The 23,341-nt window shown below is 37.8% G+C and overlaps 1 protein-coding gene across 1 annotated transcript; it reads left to right on the plus strand.

Annotated features, from left to right (window-relative positions):
• Positions 1 to 43: 43 nt before the first annotated feature.
• Positions 44 to 21,525, plus strand: eif4g1b (eukaryotic translation initiation factor 4 gamma, 1b). The gene is made up of 29 exons (XM_077722140.1): positions 44 to 175; positions 1,415 to 1,519; positions 1,827 to 2,018; positions 3,370 to 3,463; positions 6,452 to 6,594; positions 9,655 to 9,747; positions 9,956 to 10,043; positions 11,053 to 11,934; positions 12,111 to 12,202; positions 12,328 to 12,523; positions 13,215 to 13,348; positions 13,740 to 13,862; positions 13,946 to 14,338; positions 14,439 to 14,585; positions 14,684 to 14,920; positions 15,011 to 15,115; positions 15,264 to 15,545; positions 15,905 to 16,013; positions 16,087 to 16,195; positions 16,657 to 16,898; positions 17,015 to 17,142; positions 17,768 to 17,940; positions 18,092 to 18,217; positions 18,305 to 18,386; positions 18,978 to 19,076; positions 19,204 to 19,338; positions 20,137 to 20,218; positions 20,664 to 20,804; positions 20,937 to 21,525. The coding sequence occupies exons 2-29, from the start codon at positions 1,445 to 1,447 to the stop codon at positions 21,107 to 21,109; spliced, it is 4,875 nt and encodes a 1,624-aa protein (XP_077578266.1). The 5' UTR covers positions 44 to 175; positions 1,415 to 1,444; the 3' UTR covers positions 21,110 to 21,525.
• Positions 21,526 to 23,341: the final 1,816 nt, after the last annotated feature.

Genomic DNA, 23,341 nt, shown 5'->3' on the forward strand with positions numbered 1-23,341 from the left:
AGTTAGGTGGGCGTTGGGTGGGCGTTGGCTGGGCGTTGGTGGGCGTTCCAGATCGACTGCCTTTTCCGGCGGAGAACTTCTTCCACGTGACAATACTCGGCCGGAATAACACAGTACCGGCTTCCGGGAAGACTTTCCGACTAGCCGGCTGTGCATTGGACTCAAGGAGACAAAGGTAATTAAATGGATCTACCATCAAATCTTATTTATATGACCATCGTCGTACCATGTGTTCAGCGATTGTGATGTAGATCCTCAGCTGACTCGTTCATAACAAATCCCATGTGTAAGTAAACACTTTCCGCGAAGTAATGTGTGTTGAAATTGTTTGAATAATGCTGATGTATGGCTGCCGGCCATTGATCACACGGCTAGCATCACAGGCTTAAACAATATTAATTGTGTTTCTTAGTTTGAACACTTAACACAAGAGTAAAATAAATAGATTAAGTACAACAAGGGCATAAATAAAAGAGCAATACAAATTGTGATTCCCGTGACATAGTATAGATCACTTCCAGTTTGAAGCAATCGATTAACACTGTTTTCTTAATGTGTTTACCAACTAAGGTGCTTTCTGTTATTGATTAATCGTGTTGACAGTCTAACGATTAGCTCATTTTCCGAAGATCTTGGAATATCACTGAGGTGTCCATTTCTTGCTTAACCTCTATATTATGCCTGAACACGCTCATTATCGTCACTCCACGATGAGTGCAGAAGTCCAATTATTGCACTCCAGATCTTGCTGTTGTTAAAGTCCCCCAACAGAACAAGAAAGTCCCCAAAGGGCACTTTCCAGCACCCCCTCCAAGGACTTCAAAGAGGGTGTGTACTCTGACCTGCAGTTTGGTACATAAGCACAAACAACAAACAGGAATCAGCCTCCCACCCAAAGGTGAAGGGAAGTTACTCTATCATCTAAAGGGGTAAACCCCAGTGTAAATGCATCGAGTCAAGGGGGAAAGTATGCCAGCCTATCACTGTGGGCAACTCTAGCATGGAAGAGTGTCCAAGCGGTATGAGATCGTGAACTGTTTAGAGATGAACCTGATTATATACAGTTGGAACTTGTCAACTTCACACACTATCTTGGGCTCCTTTCCAACCATAGAGGTGGCATTACACGTCCCTAGTGCCACCTTCTATAGCCGGATTGGCATGCCTACAACCTCTCCTTTGGCCATTACCAGCTTTCTTTGCACCAGATATCCTTGGGAAGGTGAATTGGTGTTGCTTTTGTGGCCTCTGCCTCTTGATTCCTTTTTGTTAGGGTTAGGGTTATCTTAAAAAAAATCTTAAAATCACAGTAAGTATTGTGAGCTAAACCAGCAACATATTTTTTAAATGCACATCATTTAACAAGTAAAATGTTTAAATTTTTCAGCATTTAATGATGTGTTATTTTCTTCAGATTCCTCATCCCCATGCAGTACTCAATGAAATGAATAAAACACAACAGCCTATAACAGGGAAACCCTCCAGCTCCCACCCAGCCCAATCCCCTGCTGTTTCACAGGTAAGGAACTGGTGATAGGCAACTGTGGTTGATAGTAATATTGGTGAAGGACATTTTATTGATTGCAATTAACTCTGCAGCCATGAGATGCAAGAAGCCCACTTTTTTGTCCCAGGTTTAATGCCACTTGACAGTAAAATGCCTTTTAGAATTCTACAGTAGAGTAAAGTATAGTTAGACAATTAGGATACAAATATATCATAGCATAGATGGTTATCACTTTCTTATTTCATGTTTTGTGCCTGTTTCCCTATGTTTCTTGTACTTTTTTGACTGTCCCCTCACTCTGTTTTCTCTCGTCCTCTAGTCCTACTTCAGCAGCAGACAAAGTTTGCCTCCTAGCAGCGGGCCTCGAGCTGTTCCAAGCAGCAATGCCCCTCGGCCAACTCCAACCCATGTCTACCAACCAGCCCCTGGTTCACAAGTGATGTTGATTCCAGGACAACACTTGCCCATCCCAAGCCCACCACAAGGGGCAACCTATTTTATACCAGCACAGGTAGAAAGAAGCAAAACTCCTGGCACGGAGGTATTTAGGCCAATCACTGGATGTCAGTCTCAAAGGGAAATGCAGGAATGGGAATGGGGGAGTTGGGTACAGTACCCCTTACCTATATTTTGAATGGGTCTACAGTACACACTTCGTGTACCTCATTATCATATAATTTTTCATAATGTATATGGGACGATTGCAATTACAGAGCACTGCAAAAAAATGGGAACTCGGTTTTGAAAATAATATAGTCTCACAAGTCAACACCAGCATTTTAACTCGGGGAGAAATAAAATGCAAATTATTTAGACCGATTAAACCCTCTTCAAGTCTGGTCGGCCATTCTTTGGAATTCTGTAGGTGCACAATTTGTTTACGGTCTATTTCAGATATGGTAAACAATATACAAAGACACAGACATCCAAAGAAGAAGAAACACATTTGGCGTAACATGTCTGTCTTTTTAGCAATTGTATCTAAATCTACAATTTCAAGGTTACAGATATGACAAACACCTTTTGAGCTGCATGCCTACATCGAAGCTAGTAGGGGAAAAGTGTCAGCACATTCCATGTTTGTGGATGACACAAAACCCAAAATAACAAGAATGCCTGCACATTGTTCCTAATACAGTCACACACAATGCTACACAATCATAACAAGGGAACTGTAAATAGAAATTTAATAACTGAGAATATCTTTGAGGTTCTTTTTTTGCTCACAACCAATAGTTTTTGTGCACATCCGTTTAACATTACCAAGAAATGTAAACCTCATAACAATTTGGTGAGAAAAACAGGTTATCTATTTGTAGTTTACATGCATTGCCCTTTAAAGGAAATGTATGCTACAGCATACAGAACTCTACTCTCAACTATATCTGTGGCTATAATAGTTTATAGATGAACAAGCAGGAAAGGCATCTATCCTACCTTCTGGTATTTGTTTTTGTATACACTATTATTTAATAATATTGGCCAGGATGCGCCTCTATCTTGGATAGTTGACAGTTAACAAACTGCTTTTTTTACTAGCAATATGATGGTCTCACTTATATAGATTAAATTGTAAAAGTCACATAGTAATTTCAAAATATATTTTAAAAAAAAAACTGGTAAGTGGCTTATTTTGCACAATAGGACAACCATTATTCCCATTTTTCAATCTAAAATAAAATCCATCCATCATCCATCCTTTTAAAATGCATCACTTACAACTGACATTTTCACATTTCATCGTATTTTTTTGGTTGAGACCAATTCTGGTATTGGTATTTCTATCGCTCAACATTGTCACAAATGAATTCAACTTTGTATTGTACCACTTTGTGACCCTAAATTACAACTTTTTTTTTCAGTACCGTTCATCATCCTTTGTGGCTACACCCCAGCAATATTCTGTATCAGCTGGAACTCCAGGTTTCTACTCAAATACAAGCCCGGCTGAATATGGTAATTATCATAAGTAGTTAGCTCACAATCTGAATTACTCACACACTAAAGTATGGTTAATGTTTTGCTCAAAACATTTCAAAATCTGAAATTATACTGCTTGCAGTTTGTTTGCATTTCCCAACACGATAGGTGTTCTCAAGAATACTATTCAATAAATAGAATTCCACGATCCGTGAAATGTCTACATGAGTTAATGTACTTAACATGCATTCTCTTGCTGTAGATAGGTTATTTTATTTACAAAAAAAATCATCAGTCAGATGATTGCTTCAGCAGAAACTTTATTGTTTTAACCCAACTCGTCTCATTAATGGTGGAAAACAAGCTACCAGTGGGAAACCTCCTGGGATGTCAAACTCTGGGCAAGCCCTGGTCAACCCTAATGCAAACATTTTCTTGTAACGCTTCATTAATGCATATCTATATTTGAATTGCCAATTTAGTTTTGAGTGGAGACAAAACATAGAAGAAACTAGAGAGGACAAAATAAACATAATTTCCTTCATCAGCAACAATTATATAAAAAATAATAAGAATGACAGGATTAAAACAAACCTGATGATAGAGAAAAAAATATTTTCAAACAGTTTTACGATATCCTATGTTATAAATCTACATTGGATTCTGTACATTGAATATAAAAACAAAAACAAATGCATACGAGTTATTTACTACAATTAAAAAGTCTCATTGCTGTGCACGGGAAGTTCTGCAGTCAAGCTCTTTAGGGTATAGGGTTTATAAAAAAAAGCCTCCCACAGAAGGAGCTGCTAAGGTCAGAGGGAGGAGTAAAACAGAGGCACACTGAAAGAGGCAGAACTTAACACTGAAAATGTGTTTTTAGTGGACACACTGAGAGGGAGAAGATAGAATTATAAAGGGGCTTTTTAAAGATCCACATCCTCTCAATTTTTCAGCCTAGATGCAATTTTGCCATCAGGTAGACATTCAACATGGGGAATCAGGGGTCCCAAGAGGGGGATGACTCTCAGGGTAGGTGTCGTTGACGTGAATCTCTTTGCAGCACACACCCTCTCTTTGCTTTTGCGCCTGTGTTTAATGACTAATATCTCATGCCTCTTATGTACAGTATTGGGAAACTGTCAAAAAAAACCTTCCTTTTTCTCGCTTTCTCATCTTGAGCATGCTCTTCATCTCTAAGTCTGTCTTTCCCTCCCTCTTGCAAACTATCGTATGTGGGTTTTGACTATATTTAGGCTGTGTTGCTCTTGGTCAACAATGTAGACTCCGTAATGTGAGTTGGACTGTAATACAGTGGAGTTTAGTCAGTGTGTGTAGTTACTGCTGGACTGAAATAGAGGCCTTTTTAATTTGAACATTTTGTTTGCCATTACTTTTTTTTTTGCATTTAATTAAGAGGTGACATTGAACTGTTGAGCCCAGTTACAAGGCCATCCAATATCAATGTCTTGTTGACATTATTGACTGGGTGATCCAACAAAGGTGCGTTGAACTTGTATTACGGTTTTAACGAGGGTCAAGTCAATTATTTACTTTTGTTTGGACAGTAATTAATTGAAAAATATAAACAGTCTTTGCTAGTAGAGAGAGCCAATAGAACAGTTATGACAATACATTCTGTCGTCTCATAGCCTCAAGGCCTACATTGGCCTCTTGGGCTCAGTTTTTAAAGATTATATGCAAATACAAATTGCTCTTGTAAATTTGGAAGATGCAGGTGCTATTCTCAATTTTACTGGTGCGTTATCTTTGAAAAATAAACATAGAGTAATTACACAATTTTGTTTTAAACCTGAAAATCGTTATAGAAAACTTTTTCTGCTCTCCTTTTTCTTAAAATTTGAATTCAAGTGTCAGATTGAAAACGGCTGATCATAAAACGCAGGTAGTAAATCCTAATGTAATAATAGTAATTATTATCATTATTATGATTCTGAATGTAATAATAGTAATTATTATCATTGTTATCATTCTGAATGTAATAATAGTCATTATTGTTCTCATTATTATAATTACGAATGAGATAATAGTAATTATTATAATTTCTAATGTAATATCAATCAGATCTATAGGACAGCCAGAAAGAAAAAAATAACTTCCCTTGTAATTTGGCAACATTTTTAAATGATGAATTCAAACCTGTGCCGCCTGTAGGGGTTCACTTGCCTCTCATTCGCCTAAATTCGATGGCGGCAGGCGCGGGCTCGATTCCTGCTGGTGGCAATATGATTGTGAGTGTGAATGGTCGTCTGTCTCTGTGTGCTCCACAGCTGACTGGTCACCATTCTAGGCTGTAATCTGCCTTTCACCTGAAGTCAGCTGGATAGGCTCCAGAAGGCACCGCAGTGAATTTCCCGAGCGCGGCATGAATGAAGTTTAATCTAATCAAAACCTCTTACGATGATGCGCGGTACGGAAGATGACTAGAATAAATGATTCAAACAGATATACAAATAAGAAAGTTATTTGCTCGTTGTTTACATTGACAAATAGGATATGTACTAAACCAGCTACAAAAAGAGAAAAACACAATTGTTTCAGATAGATGGAATCAATTCGAGGTTGCACAATGGAATATCCCTATATATTGCAGAATCTTTTTATTTTTTTAACACTTAGTAAATAGGTAATAGGATCTGCTGTTGATTTTGTCTGTATGTGGCGTAACACTGTTTGCCCTGGTCCTCAGACAACGTATGAGGCACCCTCTGCCAGGATCTGCTACTTCTTTTTCAAATTCAAGATTAGCCCAATTTTCAAAAGTAAAAATGCTCACTATGATAAACTTATACCTATCACCTACAGTAGATGAGCTGCTGCTGTTGTATTGTAAATCATTAGAAAAAAATGTTTGTACTCCTCACATGAGTGATTGTGGCTACATAGACTGTGTTGCTGTGTTACATCCTCTGTGTCTCTTTGTCAGGCTTATGTTATTGTCATTTCACGATTGTTGGATTAAGCCTGTATGTTTTGATTAATAGTGTTCTGTCTGATCCACAGCCGGGGCCTACTTTGCTGCCCATCCTCAGTTTACACCGCCGGTGCAGGCAACTTCTGTCATTATGAACTCTGCCCCTCATCAGCAGCAACCACCACCACCACCGCCTCCCCAACACACTCATGCCAAAAGGGAACGTAAACAGGTCAGTGTTCTATGAATGGAGAACACTTTGACAGGATCAATTTTGTATCATCACTGCTGGTATGTTCTTCTCTAACACAGTTTTACCTATTTTTTTCCTAAACAAATTAATTTAGCATGGCATTTCATCAGCATAATGTATGGAGGGTAAGACATATGTGATGCTATATTGAATGCTTTAATGTTAGATTTTCAGTAACCAGTCACAATCTATTGTGAGGGCAAGAAGACTTGAACTAGAAACCTCAGGTTAAGTCATAACAGTCAGCCATAAATCAGTCATTTGTGTTTTCATTGACTGACCTTTATGTTAGCTAAAATTGCAATGCAATCCAGATAAAACCAGAAAAAAATCAATATTTAAAAGGGAAAATCTATGTAGTCTTTTTGTTTGTTCTTTTGTTTTGATTCTGAAGAGGAAACAATGAAACAATTTATGTTCAACTGACATGCAAAGATGATGTCAACTAAATGCCTTTTCATGGATATTCAAATTCAGATTGACAAAACTACTAATCATAACACTGCGAGAGAAAAGTCATTAGGATAAGAATGAACAATACATTGTCAATTGTGAATAATTGCGAGCTAACCCATCTCACCATATTTTATGTTTGGCTGCTATTAGTCCGTTGAATGTTGATTTCCAATTTTTCCATCTTTGTTACAATGAGAAGGTTTTCGTTTTTTTATCTTGCATGATTTTAAATATAGTTTTCTTATTTTAAAATGGACCACAGCCTAATTTATTGACCCTTGAATTCTGCTAGTTTTTATCAGTTGTGCATCTCTTTTATGGTAGAAATAGGGCTGTCTACGGTGATTAAAATAGTGGTGAACAAGAAGATTGTAATATGAGTTGCTCTAAAACTATGCTGCCGAGGTCCTATATCCAGTGTGGGTGGTTTTTCCTTCTCTCTGAAGATGGCTCTCCTACACCACAACACTCTCTTCTGGTGTAATGACAGTTTTTCTTCTTTTTACTAGTTTTTTAGACTACTTTCTCATGTTTTCTTGCATTTAAAGAAGTGTTGTCTTGTGTGTCTATGGGCACCCTTCAGGGGATAAGACGAAAGTAAGTCAGTCTATAGTGTCTATAAAATGGATTGATATATGAACATAACATAAAATGTGTAAATATTTACAGATTCGTTCAACGTGTGACAAACTTTTATAGCTTGAATAAAACCATTTTACAGACACTGATTAGCATGTAGTATCTGAGTATTTCCTACGGTTGTTTATCATTGACTGAGGTTACCTGTGCTTGGACTTTGACTTGGTCCAGACGCCAGGGACAACCATGAGAAAGAGACATTTGGGAAATAATGTCAAGCAGTTCCCTGAATGTGTGAATGTTTTTTTTAGGTTTTTGTAGTCCATGCCAACTGTCAAAAAACTGAATATTACTGGTAAAATGCATAGTTGCCTGGGAACGTTTTTGAATACTCAAGATAGCTCAACCTTAACATAGCACTGTGTAAATGACCAGAAAGCCAATGGCAACATACTGTGGAGTTCAAAGTGGCATACAAAGATGTGTCCACCCTGGGTTGTTGTGCATGCCAGCCTACATGCAAAGAGTTCTGTGTGTTGTACAGATCAGGTTCTTACAATTTATATACAACCCTCCTCCCATAGGAAAGGCAGGTGTACTTATTTTATGTGATTCACACACTTTTTAATTGTTTTTTTGGTTTGAAATTGTTTACTTAACATTCTAATCATCTATTTTATTCTCACTGCATGTCAAAGTAGAAAAAGCTAGAGGAGGAGGGGCTGTGTGACATGTCAGCACATTGCTCAGCTCCACGTGGCCAACTACCCCCCCTTCCCTACTGAGTTCTGTGGCACTCCCTCTTCCCCTCCGGCTGGTTTCCTCAGTTCTCTTAAAACTATTGCAACATGGCTGCTCCGAGTGAGAACGTACAGGCCAATCGGTTGTCTTATTTACTGTAACTACTAGAAGCTCATTTGAATATAACCTTACCTACTCGGTGCTCATATTTCTGCATACTGCCCCCTCCCCAACTTCTCTTGTGGGCCCCTTTAACTCTGTTAGTTTCTGTGGGTGGGAGTTGCACATTCCAATGCCATAGCTTTAGAAGGCCAGTGGCCCTCCTTTTTTCTCCTCCCTGCTCTGTTCATCAAATGAGTGAAGGAGAGAGGGAGTGAAGTTTCTAGCTTACTTTCAGCATTACCCCAGCCTGCCTCTGTTCTGTTTTCACCCCGGGACAGTTAAGATTAGCTAAAACACTCCACCACACGCCTGTTTTTATGGTGTTTAATGTCAAGCCCGTAACTGGCTTGAGCAGCCACTCTACTCCAGGAATGAGAACGCTCTGTTAGGAATAGCTACCAATGGACTGGGCCTACCAAAGGTTAGTAATAGTCAACAACTATTTTTTGTTTAGTCTTCACGTTTAAGGGAATAGTCTTCAGTGTGCTTTTTGGCTTGAGGTTGAGTTAGACATTTTACCCCATGACTGTGCATGTCACTTTATTTAGTCGCAGTCTGGCTCATACCAGTTTAATGGCAGCTCTGACTTGCTTGAAAAAGCATTTAGCATGTGAGTGAGGGAGTAGGGTTGAGTGTTTCAAAAAAATGTTTGTGCAACACATATTATGAGATTGATTACCATTCTGCTTTTCCTTCTTCCCAGCGGCACTGCAGTGTGTACGCATGCAAAATTCTTGACAAGTCACATTGTGACGTGTCTCACTTTTAAGAGTAAAAGTTTCACAGCCAACCAACACTGCATTGAAGTTATATTTGATATTTCATTTTAAAGTAATTGAATACATTTCTATGGTGGTCGGATGGGTTTTCTGCTTGTTTGAATATATAAGAAATATAACATTTATTGAGTTATAATGCCAGCGAGTCATAGGACACGCTTAGAGGCAGGAATGAGGGATTCTCTCGTTTACTACTTGCAAGCCTTAAAAATGTTTAGATACTAATAGAATTTTATTGATTATCCATTACAGATATGTACTAAATCCTTATTTTCTTTGGTGACTGCAATTTTTTTTTTAATTTTGCTCTTTTTCCTCATAGATTAGGATAAGAGACCCAAAACAAGGTGGTCGTGACATCACAGAGGAGATTATGTCAGGTGGGCATAGTGACTCCACACCGACTCCTCCCCAGGTAACTTTCTCTTTATTTTACTTTCATTTATTTTAAAGATGTGTTAGTCCATTGGGTTGCTCTTTACAACTTTCTATATTTCGTCATTTCCTTCTTCATTTTTTTTCCCAAGAACATTTGTTAACTTGGTTAGAAAAATGTGGTTATAATTTGGATTTCTGTGAAATATTGTTATGAAAAACTCACCTTGATTTCAATATTTCTGCAGGCTGCTATATCTGAATCAGACACAGAAGCGGTCCAGGCCAACGGTGAGAGCACCACAGATGTTGTTGCTCCCGTGGACGTCAGAGCAGGTGAGTACCATGTGCCAGCATTGTGCTATACCAACTCAAAATCCTATCGAAAATAATATTGAGGGTGTTCATATTTTAGCATCATGGTCACCATTATATCATTGGCTGCCATTGACAGCATTAGAGTCCGTTTTGACGGGAATTCATTCATGACGGGAGAGGGCAATTGAACATTTGGTGCCTGGGTTTGAATCTGTCGTCTCAGAACTGTGATGTGGATGTGCTGACCACTCAATCACTGTCTATTACTTATTTAATGATCATTTCCTTGTCCACTTCATGGTGAAGCGAAAACCCTATAACCCTTCTGTTAACCCTTTTCTTATCCAAATAGCTGGCAATGTGGATAGATTTTTTAATATCCCTTTTAAAGTGATCTCCATTTGTTATCGGTTTGTATTGTATGTAGCCCAAATATTGACTGCATGTCAACATAGTGTCTATTTCTCAGCTACTTTGGTGATGTTTTATTTTTTACATTCACTTTTAGGAACTGTAATAGGCTTAGATGTCTGATAACTCATTTGAAAATGAAAAATGTATAAATTCCAAGTAAAGTGTAGAGGACACAGTACAATGCTTTACCTTTTCAATAATTTGTTTTCTGAGAGAAAATCTAACCTTTTTTACAAAAGGAGAGCGAAAAATATAGAAATGTTTGACAAAGAGCTTGAACTTCTAATTACGCACAGTTTAAATCACTAAAACCACAGTTATTGTTAACAATATTATTCTTGGTGAAATCAGTAATAATTATCAATATTTTTATAACAAAAAGATGAGGATGTGTACCAATTATAGAAACAATTATTAACCTAACATGCCTTAAAAGAAAAAATACACTTTTGGTGTTTGGGGGGAGATGTCAATTTGGACTTTTTCATAGGCATACATTTCATTTTAAAATATATTTGTAACTTAGACAAAATTAATATATAGTACAAAAATATTTGAAATAAACTGATTGGGGCATTAACAACATATTTTTATTCTATTTTTTTCTTTCCAGACAACACAGAAAAACCTTTGCTGCCTCCTTTGTCACATACCCATGATAGTTTTAAGGATGGCATAAAGCCTCCAGAGGATACATCCTCTGACATCACACCTGCATCTATCGTTGCCACTACAGACATAATGTATGGCCCCAAACCTCCAAGAAAACAAATCACAGATCCCCAGTCTGCTCCTGAAGTGCCTGCATACCCTGCACCCCTTTCTGATCAAAAGCATGCCTCTACAGTTCTTGCAAAGACAGTCACAAATCTTGAAGGGGTAGATAGGGAGATTAGAGAGGAGGTGCAATCAGAGCATGTTGTTTCTTTTATGGATCATTCTCTTACACCTTCCTCCTCCACCCCAAATGGTGCTTCTGAAATTGTGCCAGAGAGCCCCTCAGTTATGTTGCAATCTGATTGCCAGGAGTCTACTCTGGAGTCTCCCATTGCTCAGCCTGAGGAGATGAGCTGTTTCAATGGTTTACCACTTTCATCTCCACATAGGCCAGAGGCTCTGCTTACTCGCACGGAAGAGTTTGATGACAGCCCCATTGCTGAGCCGGAAGTTACCCAACAACTTGACAATAAAACCTCAAAAGCAATCACTAAAGAAGTGCCTAAACCACTTATTCAACCTACCAACATATCTATTACTCCCTCAGTTTCTACACAGAAACCTGATGTTCCAAATGAAACAGTAGCCCAGGGAGCATCAGAAACAGTTCCTACTGTTTCCAAAGACTTGAACGGAAATGCCCTAATATCCCAATCCAATGCCACCGGAGAAACATCTTCAGTGGAGACAGTCTTAAAAGATGACCACGACTTAGAAATCGTTACCAATACTTGCCCGGTTGTGCCTAATGCACATGTAGAGACTACTACTATCCAAGGTGCGTGACTTGCCAGTTGGGCGTTTACAGTATTACATTGCCTAGTAAAGTATTGCTGTATTTTGCCAGATTGTTGATAATTGTATTTTGTCCCGGCATGTTTCAGCATTTTTTTTTGTTGCAAAATACATGCAAGCATTCATTGTTTACCGTGTTGATAATATGTATCGTTTCAGTACCTGCTGTGTCAGTACCAAAGAAAAAGAGGAAAACGAAGGATTTGAACAAAAAGGAGACAGTGGGAGATCTATTGGATGCATTTAAAGAGGTTAGTGTATGTTATATTAATCATTCAACAACTTAATTAGGATTTTTAATCAACGCCCATGCTCACACAATCCAAACAAAGTGGTATGTAATATTAGTGTTCATGTCTTGCCTTCACGTTTTCAGGAGAAAATAGTTGTACAAGCAGAGAATGAGGTTGTCCCAGTAACATTATCTGAAGCACAACATCCTACTCCATCTCCAGCAACTGGGAATACTGACATAACTCGGACGGACAAGTTGGATTCTGAGAAGATTCAGCCAGACCGTCCCGATCAGACCGCAACTACCGCAACTAACAAGGAGTATCAATATAAAGAGGGTTGGTCCTTTTTTTTTTTTACCACTCACTGCCATTTTGTTGCTGTTCAGTATGAACAAATAACTCGTTTTTGCATGCATAGTTTTTCCCCTCAAATTAAAGTGTAATGTATAATATGCAGATACTAAGAATTAGCTGAAATTAGTTTAGTGAATTATTGGCACTCGTAATATTGAAAACAGAATTCTCTTCAAAGCACAACAGAAATTGAAGGAGAGATGAGCTTAGTTTTGTTGAGCGGTACTTTACCCCTGGAAAGATGGTTGTATTAGGCTGGGCATTATTGTTGTAATTATAATTGTTTCCCAACATTTCTTGAATGGAGGCATCCGTTTTACATATGGTACAATGGCAACAGGTGAATGCACAGGTTTATTTTGCCTTTGTGTTAAAGTTAGAACATTTACCGATAGTTGTTTTGCCTGTCTCTATACATATGTCAATGGTGTATATACATATAGCTGAACAAAGACTTAAGTTATCATTTTTAGGCCTGTTAGATGAGATGATTACTCTGTCACCTATGATGACAGTTCCAACTATAGTTGTGCCGCATTCACTGTATGACTGTTATCGTAACAATATAAATAGATTATCCTTAACCTAGTTCCATCCATTTTCATTGGGTAGCATCATTAAATTAGAAAATAAAAGTTTACTCTTAAGTAAAAAAAAAGTCTTGTACTTTCAGAACAATGGAAGCCAATCAATCCAGAGGAGAAGAAACATTATGACCGTGTGTTTCTTCTGGGATTCCAATTCAGCTCAGCCAGCACGATTAGGCCTGAGGGTCTTCCTGCTATTAATGATGTTGTCCTAGACAAGGTATCATCACTGATATTATTCGCCTAATCAACACTTTTTACAATACACTTGTACATAAAAACATCGGAAAGGATTTCAACATTGTAGAAGCGTTAAAACACTTCAATTTTTTTTGAACATTTGTCTTTTGTTACATTTTGACACCGGGATTTAGATTGTTGCTTGCAAATACATCATTTTTCATGACAATTGCAGGTGGTAAAATTGGTGTACCATATTGTTTGTAGATGTATAGTATATTGCTTGTCTAGTGGCTCTATAGGTTTTTACTTCCGGACGAAATTGCTTGTTAGGGTGCATTTTCATCTTTATTGTTTGTTTATTAAAGAAAATGTTGATTATAGACAGTGCAACATTCTAAGATTTTGATCTTGTGGATTGTTTTGCATAGGCTAATAAGACTCCTCTGCGCCAGCTTGACCCCAGTCGAGTTCTTGGGCTGAATTGTGCCTCTGATTTCACACCTTCATTTACCAACCTTGGCAGGCCGGGTATGGGAGGAGGAAGAGGACCAGTAAGTTTCATTGATGCAATTTTATGAAGGTTACAGACCATTTACCTGCTGTTTCTTGTCTTTGGCCATGCTTTTTTTCTTAGCTTCCAGGTATGGGCGTAGGCGTAGGTGGCCCACGTCGTTCTCAGCAGATGCAAAGGAAAGAACCAAGGAAACTCATAACCAGTTTGTCACTTAATGAAGACGTGAAGCTGAACAAGGCTGAGAAGGCATGGAAGCCTTCAAAAAAAAAAGCAGAAGAGAATGCGGAGAATAATCCAGAAGAAGTCAAGACACAAGATTTGTTTAAAAGGGTCCGCAGTATCCTTAACAAACTTACTCCTCAAAAGTTTCAACAGTTGATGAAACAAGTGTCCGAACTTCAAATTGACACAGAAGAGAGGTTAAAAGGTGTCATAGCCCTCATCTTTGAAAAAGCCATCTCTGAGCCAGACTTTTCAGTGGCCTATGCCAACATGTGCCGCTGCTTTATGGGGGTATGTATTAATGATTTCATGATGCTTCTTCCCAATATAGAGAAAATAAGGCCAGATGGCAATGGCTTTGATTCTTTTTAACTCTCTTTAAACGTTGTAGCTAAAAGTCCAGGCCTCAGATAAGCCAGCAGATACTGTGAACTTCCGGAAGCTGTTACTAAATCGATGCCAAAATGAATTTGAGAAGGATAATGATGACAATGAAACCTTTGAGAAGAAGCAAAAAGAGTTGGAGGCTGCTGAAGGGGTACAAAACGTATCATTTTATATATTCTATACTATAAAAAAGAAATTGCTTTTTTTTTAAATACATTTTTGTCAACTGAATATTTTCTTCCTCGGCAGCAAGAGGAAAAGCAGAGATTAATTGAGGAACTTGAAGATTCTAAAAACAAGGCTAGGAGGCGATCGCTTGGGAACATTAAATTCATTGGTGAGCTATTCAAGCTTAAGATGCTCACAGAGGTCATCATGCATGAGTGTATTGTAAAGCTACTAAGAAACCAGGATGAGGAGTCCCTGGAGTGTCTGTGCAGACTGTTATGTACCATTGGAAAGGATCTAGACTCCGAAAAGGCCAAGGTACAGCACGCACACAGTCCAATGCATCAACTTTTCAAGAAGGCAAACTTATGAGACGGACACTAACCAATGAGTTATAATGTTCTTTAGCCTCATATGGACAAGTACTTTCAGCAGATGCAGAAAATAATCAAGGAAAAGAATACCAGCTCCAGGATTCGCTTTATGTTGCAAGATGTGATGGACCTTCGACAGGTAATTTTATACAACACTTCAGAAAGTTTCTAAGAGGCACTTTGGTTCAATGTCACTTTAATAAATGCTCATCAAGCTACCATTTTCCAATTAAAAAAAATTCTACTATATATATATTCTCCATAAATTCTCTCTTGTCCCATCTCAGAATAACTGGGTGCCAAGACGAGGCAACCAAGGTCCAAAGACAATTGACCAAATCCACAAGGAAGCTGAGTTAGAAGAGCACAGAGAGCAAATGAAAGTGCAGCATGCCATCATCTCTAAGAAAGAGTCATACGGTGCTTCAGGAGGCAGAATGGGACCAGGGGGTTCAGGGTCTCGTGGGGGATCTCACCCTCATGGCCGTGGTCCTCCACAAGATGACGGATGGAACACAGTTCCAATATCCAAGAATCGAACTTATGATGCAAAATTCAAATTCCCAAAGGTAATTTTAATTTAGAACACATTCACAACACAAGCTTATATTTGTCTCCACACTGCATCAAAACATAGTCTTAGAACAAAAAAAAATCACACCGAATTAAATGTGAAACGGTGGTTCCCATTGGACCCACTGCTTTACCATTGTATTTTATTTATGCCCGCATAGATTCAAGTACAGCAATACAACTCATTAAATGAGGTTAGGCAATAGAAATGCAAAAAGGCCATTGGAAATTATCAAATTCATGAGAAATCCAAGTACCATCCTAGTTATTATTTGTCATTTTAAGATTGACAGATGCTGAAGCAGCATTAATTTACCTAACAGATGGAAGTATAATCACCTACTCCTCTTTTCAGGCACCTGCTTTTGATCTCCAGACTCAGTGTCTTGCTCCAGGAGGCAAAGGTGCTTTGAGTTGGGGTAGGGGCAGCAGTGGTGGTAGCACCAACAAGATTACAGATTCTGGTAGGTCACCATTTTAAATTTCCCCTGCTTTGATTTTGTACATCAAAAACTATTGTTTGGATTTCCCTCTTAGGCCCAGAATCTAACAACCGTCCAGCTACCAACACGCTTAACAGGTTCTCAGCACTGCAACAGACATTGCAAGGCACTTCAGCAGATTCAGACAGGCGGGTTCCTCAGAGGTAAAAAATACTTGTATTAATGTATTTGTGGGAGGCACTTCGACAATTTCAACTTTACTTGACTCCATTTTTAGATGCTTAAGGGCCAGGTAATTGATGCTTTTATATTCATAAACTCGCAGTAGATCTTGCTATTCTGCTGTGACCAAAACCAACGAATGAACATAAAACTTACAAAAACAGGATTAAATTCTCATATATAATCTCTTGTACTTTTTATTCTGTAGTTACGAGCAGTTTATACATCTTCTGAATGCCTCTATTCAGTAATTAACCTACTTCTAAAAGGACACAGTAGTGTCATTAATGTATTTAGCTTGTTTAGTAAAAAGAGTAATATTTGAAGGGGGCTGTAAATGACTAGTTTGGTGACCTTGAATGTCTGATAGATTATGATCTGCTCGCAAATTGAAATTTGAGAATTTATTTTCCATGACACTTTTTCATCTGTCTCTACATAGAAATAGCTCGAGTCGGGAGCGGGGTGAACGCTATGACGCTGCCAATCGTGGATTTGATCGACGTGATGACCGCGATCGAAACCGGCAACCAGTTGCGGCTACTCGGAGTTTAAATCGGGAAAAGGGAGAGCACAGTCGGGAAAGAGAGCAACATGGATCAGCAGATCACATCCGCCGAGTTGCAAATATGACTGATGACAGAGATCGAGGGAGCAAAGAGAGAGCACGGAGTCGAGATAATGGTGACCAGACTTTATTTTTCTTGTTTATAGTCCTGTTTGACTAGTAGCACTATTATACAAGGCACATCATTTTGCAGTGTTGACACATTTTTGTCTTGTTTCAATCACATAAACAGTGATGAGGGAAACACCTGTAACTCCTCTACCTGTCCAAACATCTACCAAGCTTACCTTGACTAAGGAGGCACTAACCAAGAAATCAAAAGCAATCATTGAAGAATACCTCAATATCCTTGATATCAAGGTAAAATATTGAAATGTGTTTTGTTTTTGTTTTTTTAACGTTAAAATACAGCAGCATTTCAAATGTGAAATCCATAAACGGTTATTGAAGCCGACAAAGTGGTAATACAGTGTTACTTTGGAATAGAATAAATGTATTTCAGCTAACTTCTTGAGAAACACCATTGAGAACCAGCTCAAGTCTAAACTTGCTAGGTTGTACTGTAAGTGATTAAAAAAAAACCTATACACTTCGACCGTACAAACACTTTTATAAGTATATTTATAATTTTAAGACCTATAAATCGCTGTAGCTGAAGAATAGACAATGAAAGGGAAAAAAATGTCATGCACTATTTTTGGAGGGGGGGGGCAGTTTTTTTTAATTTGTCGGAATTGAAGAACAAACTTTTATGAGTCATGGTAAAATACAGGACAACAGACCAAATAGTATTTTTTTAATGTAGCGTATTCATGTTTTTGGGGAGAAAAATACACCTAAAAAAAGATAAACTGTTGGGGGTCTGAGTGAAAGAAATAGGACAAATATAGGTTGAATTTTGAGTAGCAAGCCTAAGCAAACTATGATTATAAGTGTGTCTTATAGTCCGTAAAATATTTAATAGTTTTTTTATCTGTCCCCAAAGGATGCCCTGGAATGTGTGCAGGAGTTACATAACCCTCAGCTGTTGTCTGTGTTTGTACAATTCGGACTGGAGTTTACACTGGAGCGCAACACCATTACCAGAGAGAACCTAGGCCGACTGCATTACCAACTCATTAAGGCTGGCATCCTCCCGACAGAACAGTACTTTAAAGGGTCAGTATGGAACCTCAAAAGTCGTCCTCATGCATGTGATTGCCCACCGCCACTCCTTTATTGTTTGGGTCCTGACCCTGTTGTCAGAAATGAGAAAAGCCCATACATCAGAACAGCATACAAAGTCAGAGTATTGTTTTGTTTTGTGTAGGCTTCTTGAAATCTTGGAGTTTGCTGAGGAAATGGCAATAGACATCCCACATATCTGGCTCTATCTGGCAGAACTGATCACTCCCATGCTCCATGAAGGAGGCATCCCCATAGGACTTCTTTTCAAGTTAGTCCTCACTACCTTTTTGAATGTTCAAAGACAAAATGGAAAATTTTCCTAAAAGATAAGAACATTAACTTTTGGATTTTACAGGGAGATTTCAAAGCCGTTGATCCCTCTGGGCAGAGCTGGAGACCTGATTGTCCGTATCCTCAATTTATTCTGCAAAGAGATGGTGAGTTCATCCATTTGACTGCACACATCAAATCAAGATTGTGATACTTATGCCTCTAGCAATTATGTCAAACACAGTAAAAGTTATGGAAAAGGTTTTCCAAAAGTTGAATAGTCTTTTTTTTTTTTTTTTTAAAGATGGTATGATTCACAGATCAAGCTAAAGTTTCATAAAGTCATTGGAGCCAGAACATATAGTTCAGAGAATCCTAACCAATTGGAGAATTATTGGTTCACTATTCATCATCTGTGACCATGCATGTCTTAGCAAAATGAGGCTGGATGCTAAGAATCACAACGGCTATTTTGAATCAGTACAATCTCTTGTTCATAAATGTAATTGTGACCAGACCTCAGGTGCTCCTACAAGAGTAGGAGTGAGCAGGCAATGTATATGTCACATATGCTAACTGACAACTCAGAAGTCTGGAAATAGGCCATAATAATTAAGGTTTTGTCATACTGTCTGCCTTGGGACAAAATATGGGGTGGTAATCCTGTAAAGCTTTAGTGCAAATAGTTTAGGAGAAAGCAGATCACTGATAAATTTTATTTTTCATGAGGTTTGTAAATGTGTGTATTTCTTTAACAGAGCCAAAACAAAGTGGGCGCAATGTGGAGGGAGGCTGGTCTCCAGTGGAAAGTCTTTCTCCCCGAGGATGTAGATGTCAACAAGTTTTTGACAGAAAAGGTAAAGGATGACAGCCTCGCTCTCTCTACTTATACCATGTTATGCCTCGTTGAAAGATTTCTTTCAACGGAAAATTTTGTATAAAAGTGTTAGTGGTAACTTCATTGTATATTTTTTTTTTTTGAAGAATGTGATGTTTACACTGGCGGAAGAGTCTGAAAAGAGCAAAGCCAAAAAGATGAACTCTGCAGAGCTAACCAGACAGCTTGAAAGACTCATTCAAGACCAGGCTGATTCTAAAAGACTCAATGACTGGATTGAGGTTTGTGTTATTTTCTATTGGGTTTTTATTAGGATTTGCTTTCTATTTACAAGCAATCATAGCTATTGAATAGTTAACAACTTATCATTTAAAAAATATTAAAACCAGGATTTTTTTTTTATTGGTGCATTTTTAGCAATGCTGGAGCCAATAACACAAAAGCTATTACCCTTTGTTGTTTTGGAAACCATTTCTTTGTTAAAAATTCTTCATTGGCATCAAAGGGTCAAAGCAGTCTTCAGTAAAATGTTTTGATCAAAATAACAGAGTACGTACTGTTCGTACACTTCTATTTGCTCAATTTCTTCCGCTCACCCACCGCTTGGTCAAAGAGGATACATATACAGTGTTCCCTCGCTACTTCGCGGTTCAGCTATCGCGGACTCAGAGCTTCGCGGATTTTTTTTTGTTATAACATGAATTTCACTCCCTCTACCCGTATTCTATATGGTGTACTGTATACAGGGGGGTAAAAAAATAAAATAAAATAAAAGAAAGGGAATTAAATTCAAATTAAGCATTTTTGAAGGAGAATCTCTACTCGCGGAAATGCACTTATCACGGGTGGTCCCGGTCCTTATTAACCGCAATAAGCGAGGGAACCCTGAAGTGGCCTATGTTATTTGATCATCCAAGTCTGCCTTTGCATACATCACTTCCTTAAAAGCCTATTCCTTGTTATTTTTAGACAAAGATTGTTGGTACCTCTTTTTGTCATTTTTAAATCATTAACTTACTATGTAAACTTTTTTGGTTTAGATGAATGATGCAATCTTTCTTGTCTTTGTTGTCTTTTAGGCCAACTTAGATGAGCAGCAGATGACCTCCAACATGTTTGTCAGGGCACTGATGACCTGTATCTGCCAATCAGCAATCATCTGTGAGTTTCTTTTGTCACTTTCTCCATTCAAAAAAATACATTCCTGTAATGACTTGAGAATGAAAGCTGGTTAAGGTATTGGGAAGAATTAAAGCCGCTTTCAGATATGATATAAGTACTGTCATGGCACTGGTAGATTGAAGAAGAAATTATTGCTCTAAATATCCTCATTCTGTGAAATCGTCGTCAAAGTTCAGTACAACAGTACAACTTTACTCATAGTAATAATTCAAGATTCAAATGGTAATATCGCAAGATTCAAATTGTAATATTTTGCACGATTCAAATATAAAATTGCAAGATTCAAATTGTAATATTTTGCACGGTTCAAATATAAAATTGCAAGATTCAAATTGTAATATTGCAAGACATGCTATATGCTGTTAATGTTCTAATTTAGCTGTCATGTCCTGTTTGCTTACCTGTTCAAATAAATACCACTCAGGTGAGAATCCCTACAAGGTGAATGATGACATGATCAATCAGAGGGCCGAGTTGCTGCAGAAGTTCCTTAAGAATGAGCAGAAGCAGTTGCAAGCTCTTTATGCCTTACAGTCTCTGATGGTGCACATGGAACAGCCAGCCAGTAAGTGACTGTGTATAAACAATGAAGTATTTCCATAAGTGAGTACTTTCCTGCTTGCTTTAAAAAGCATTTGATTGATTATTTCAACTGCCACAAATCTGTGCCATTAAATGTCTCTTGTCATACCCTCAGATCTGCTGCGAATGTTCTTTCACACTCTTTACGATGAAGATGTAATCAGAGACGATGCCTTCTACAAATGGGAGTTGTGCAAGGACCCCGCCGAGCAGCAGGGCAAGGGTGTGGCCCTCAAGTCAGTCACTGGCTTCTTTACATGGTTGCGCCAGGCGGATGAATCTAGTTAGGAGTCCAATAGTTGTACTGGTGGAGTTAACTATGGAATTCTTACAAAATGGGACACTAAGAGGAGGAGGAGGAGGATTAAGACCAATGAGTTGGCACAATCCTTCGTCAGAAATTGAGAAGAAAAAAATGCAATAAAAAAAAAATCTTCAATTAGGAGAGTTTGTATTATCGATCGAGCCTTCGATCATTCTACCCCCCCCCCCCCCCCCTTGTAATTTCTTGTGCCTTGGATTGTATTAATTGTAATAAATCTACGTGGCGAGAATAGAAATAGTGAGAATGCTAAGCAGTGGGAGCTAATATCGATTACTTCAGTATTTTTTTGGGTGCGTGTTTGCTATGAAGTTTAACTCCTAAATGGTTTTCGCTCTTCTCTGCAACATTAGCTGACAAATGTATAAAAAAAAAAAAACAAGACGCTATATATTTTTGATGACTTCATTCGCTTGTCATGAAAACTCCTCAAACAAAGACATCCAGTGTTTATTTGACAAGCCACAATAGACATTTGGATTCTTTTTTTTCAGAATTGAAAGTTTGCATCTGTTTTATAGTACAATTTTAAAATTGGAAGGAACGTTGGACTTTTGAAAAGATGGCGGGGGTCATAACATATGTGAGCCCCTACTGAAGACTATACACAGATATTTTTCAGTTTCACCACAGACTTATCTTTACTTATCTAAGAATAAGGACATGTGGCCATGGGTCGTCACCATACTGGTTGGATTTAAATTACAGTTCTTTATAATGTTTTTTTGAAACTCCTCTTCATAAAAACTTTAGATAAAAAATGTCTAACAGCAAAAATCTGAAGGCCTTTTTCTTTTTGATTACTTGAAATTGAGGAGTATTATATTCTAATAATATTCCCCTTCTAAAACAAGGTGGAATTTCCATATTCTATTTATTTCCTCAACTAACTGAAGGTGCTTGTATTTTTCAAATCCACATACACTAATTGCAGTAAAGTCAAAATTTGTAAATAGTTCTTTCTGCTTTATTAAAAAAGATATTTAAAGAAAATTATGTCTCTTCCGCATTCAAAACTGGAAGAACTAATAAAGATTGTTTCAGATAGATAGCTGTTATACTTTTTGTTACAACTCTTTGCATAAATGGTACATTACAAAGGACTAAACTTATCACAAAAGCAGCACCTATTGGACAATTCCCCAAATGTTATATTTGTAACTTTTTGTCGTTGCAGTGGTTCTTTCAATTGACTTGAATGTGGGCTGTGTGGGTCTGATTCCCACTTTGTGGCGGTGTGAATGTGAATGACTGAGCCTTTTTTTAAAGTACTTGTATTCAATACAGACGCACAGTATTTTTAATCTGATACTTACTGAGTAATAGTCAAAAATTAAATAGTTGTATGTCATAGCAGGGCAGACTCACTGGAGGGCGTTGTCGCACTTTCTAACTTCCTCCCTATACTACTATGTAAGACTATTTGTTCTTTAATGCTGGGTCCATGCCATCGTTATGATACCCTTTGTGTCTACTATGGTTTTTCAAATCTCTATAGTATGTCTAATTAGATGAATCAGTTGCATGAGAATCTCTTCTCTCCTTTGTAAATAGTCAAGTGTCCTATACCAAAGGCCCAAAGTCTATATTTAAGGCTTTAGTTATTGCAACAATATTGGGCTCACCATCACTTTCCCTGTTTGGTTAGGCTCTTCATTAGTGCTTAATGATCATCAAAACAAGGTCACTCACATACATGCCACACATTTGTTGACAACACATTGCCCCTCTATAATGTATTTAAAAAAAAAAGAATATTACCAATGTTTCAGTTCAACACCACAGTATTTTTTATTTTTTTCAAACCATATCAACCAACATGTAATTTGATGAATGAAGGAAAAGAGAAAAACTGTGAGCAAATTCATGCTGTTAAGCCTTTATTCATGTCAACAAAGTATCTGCTCATCAGGGACCTGTTCTATTTGAAAGGCTAATCAGTAACTATATTTAACTAAATTACCACCGATAAATGTTCTATTATCTCTGTGACACGTGGGATTTATTAAATAACAAATTAGATAACGCTTGTATTTGGACCCATGCACCACCTGAATCATTTAGACAATTTGGGTCAACTAAAGTACCAACCACATATAAAATTTAAATTCTTCTTTTACTCTTGTGTTGAGTGAAAATGTATTTTCCCTTGGTTAGTTTTAAAAAATGACAGTTGTTCTGCCTTTTTCAAAAAACAG

Source organism: Stigmatopora nigra, chromosome 8 (genome assembly GCF_051989575.1).
Source record: "Stigmatopora nigra isolate UIUO_SnigA chromosome 8, RoL_Snig_1.1, whole genome shotgun sequence".
NCBI classification, from domain to species: Eukaryota; Metazoa; Chordata; class Actinopteri; order Syngnathiformes; family Syngnathidae; genus Stigmatopora; species Stigmatopora nigra.

Coding starts and splice junctions, on each gene's coding strand:
- eif4g1b (XM_077722140.1), top strand. CDS start 1,445: ATGAATAAAACACAACAGCCTATAACAGGGAAACCCTCCAGCTCCCAC. Junction 18,218..18,304: donor CCCATAGGACTTCTTTTCAA/GTTAGTCCTCAC, acceptor TGGATTTTACAG/GGAGATTTCAAAGCCGTTGA. Junction 20,219..20,663: donor CTGCCAATCAGCAATCATCT/GTGAGTTTCTTT, acceptor AATACCACTCAG/GTGAGAATCCCTACAAGGTG.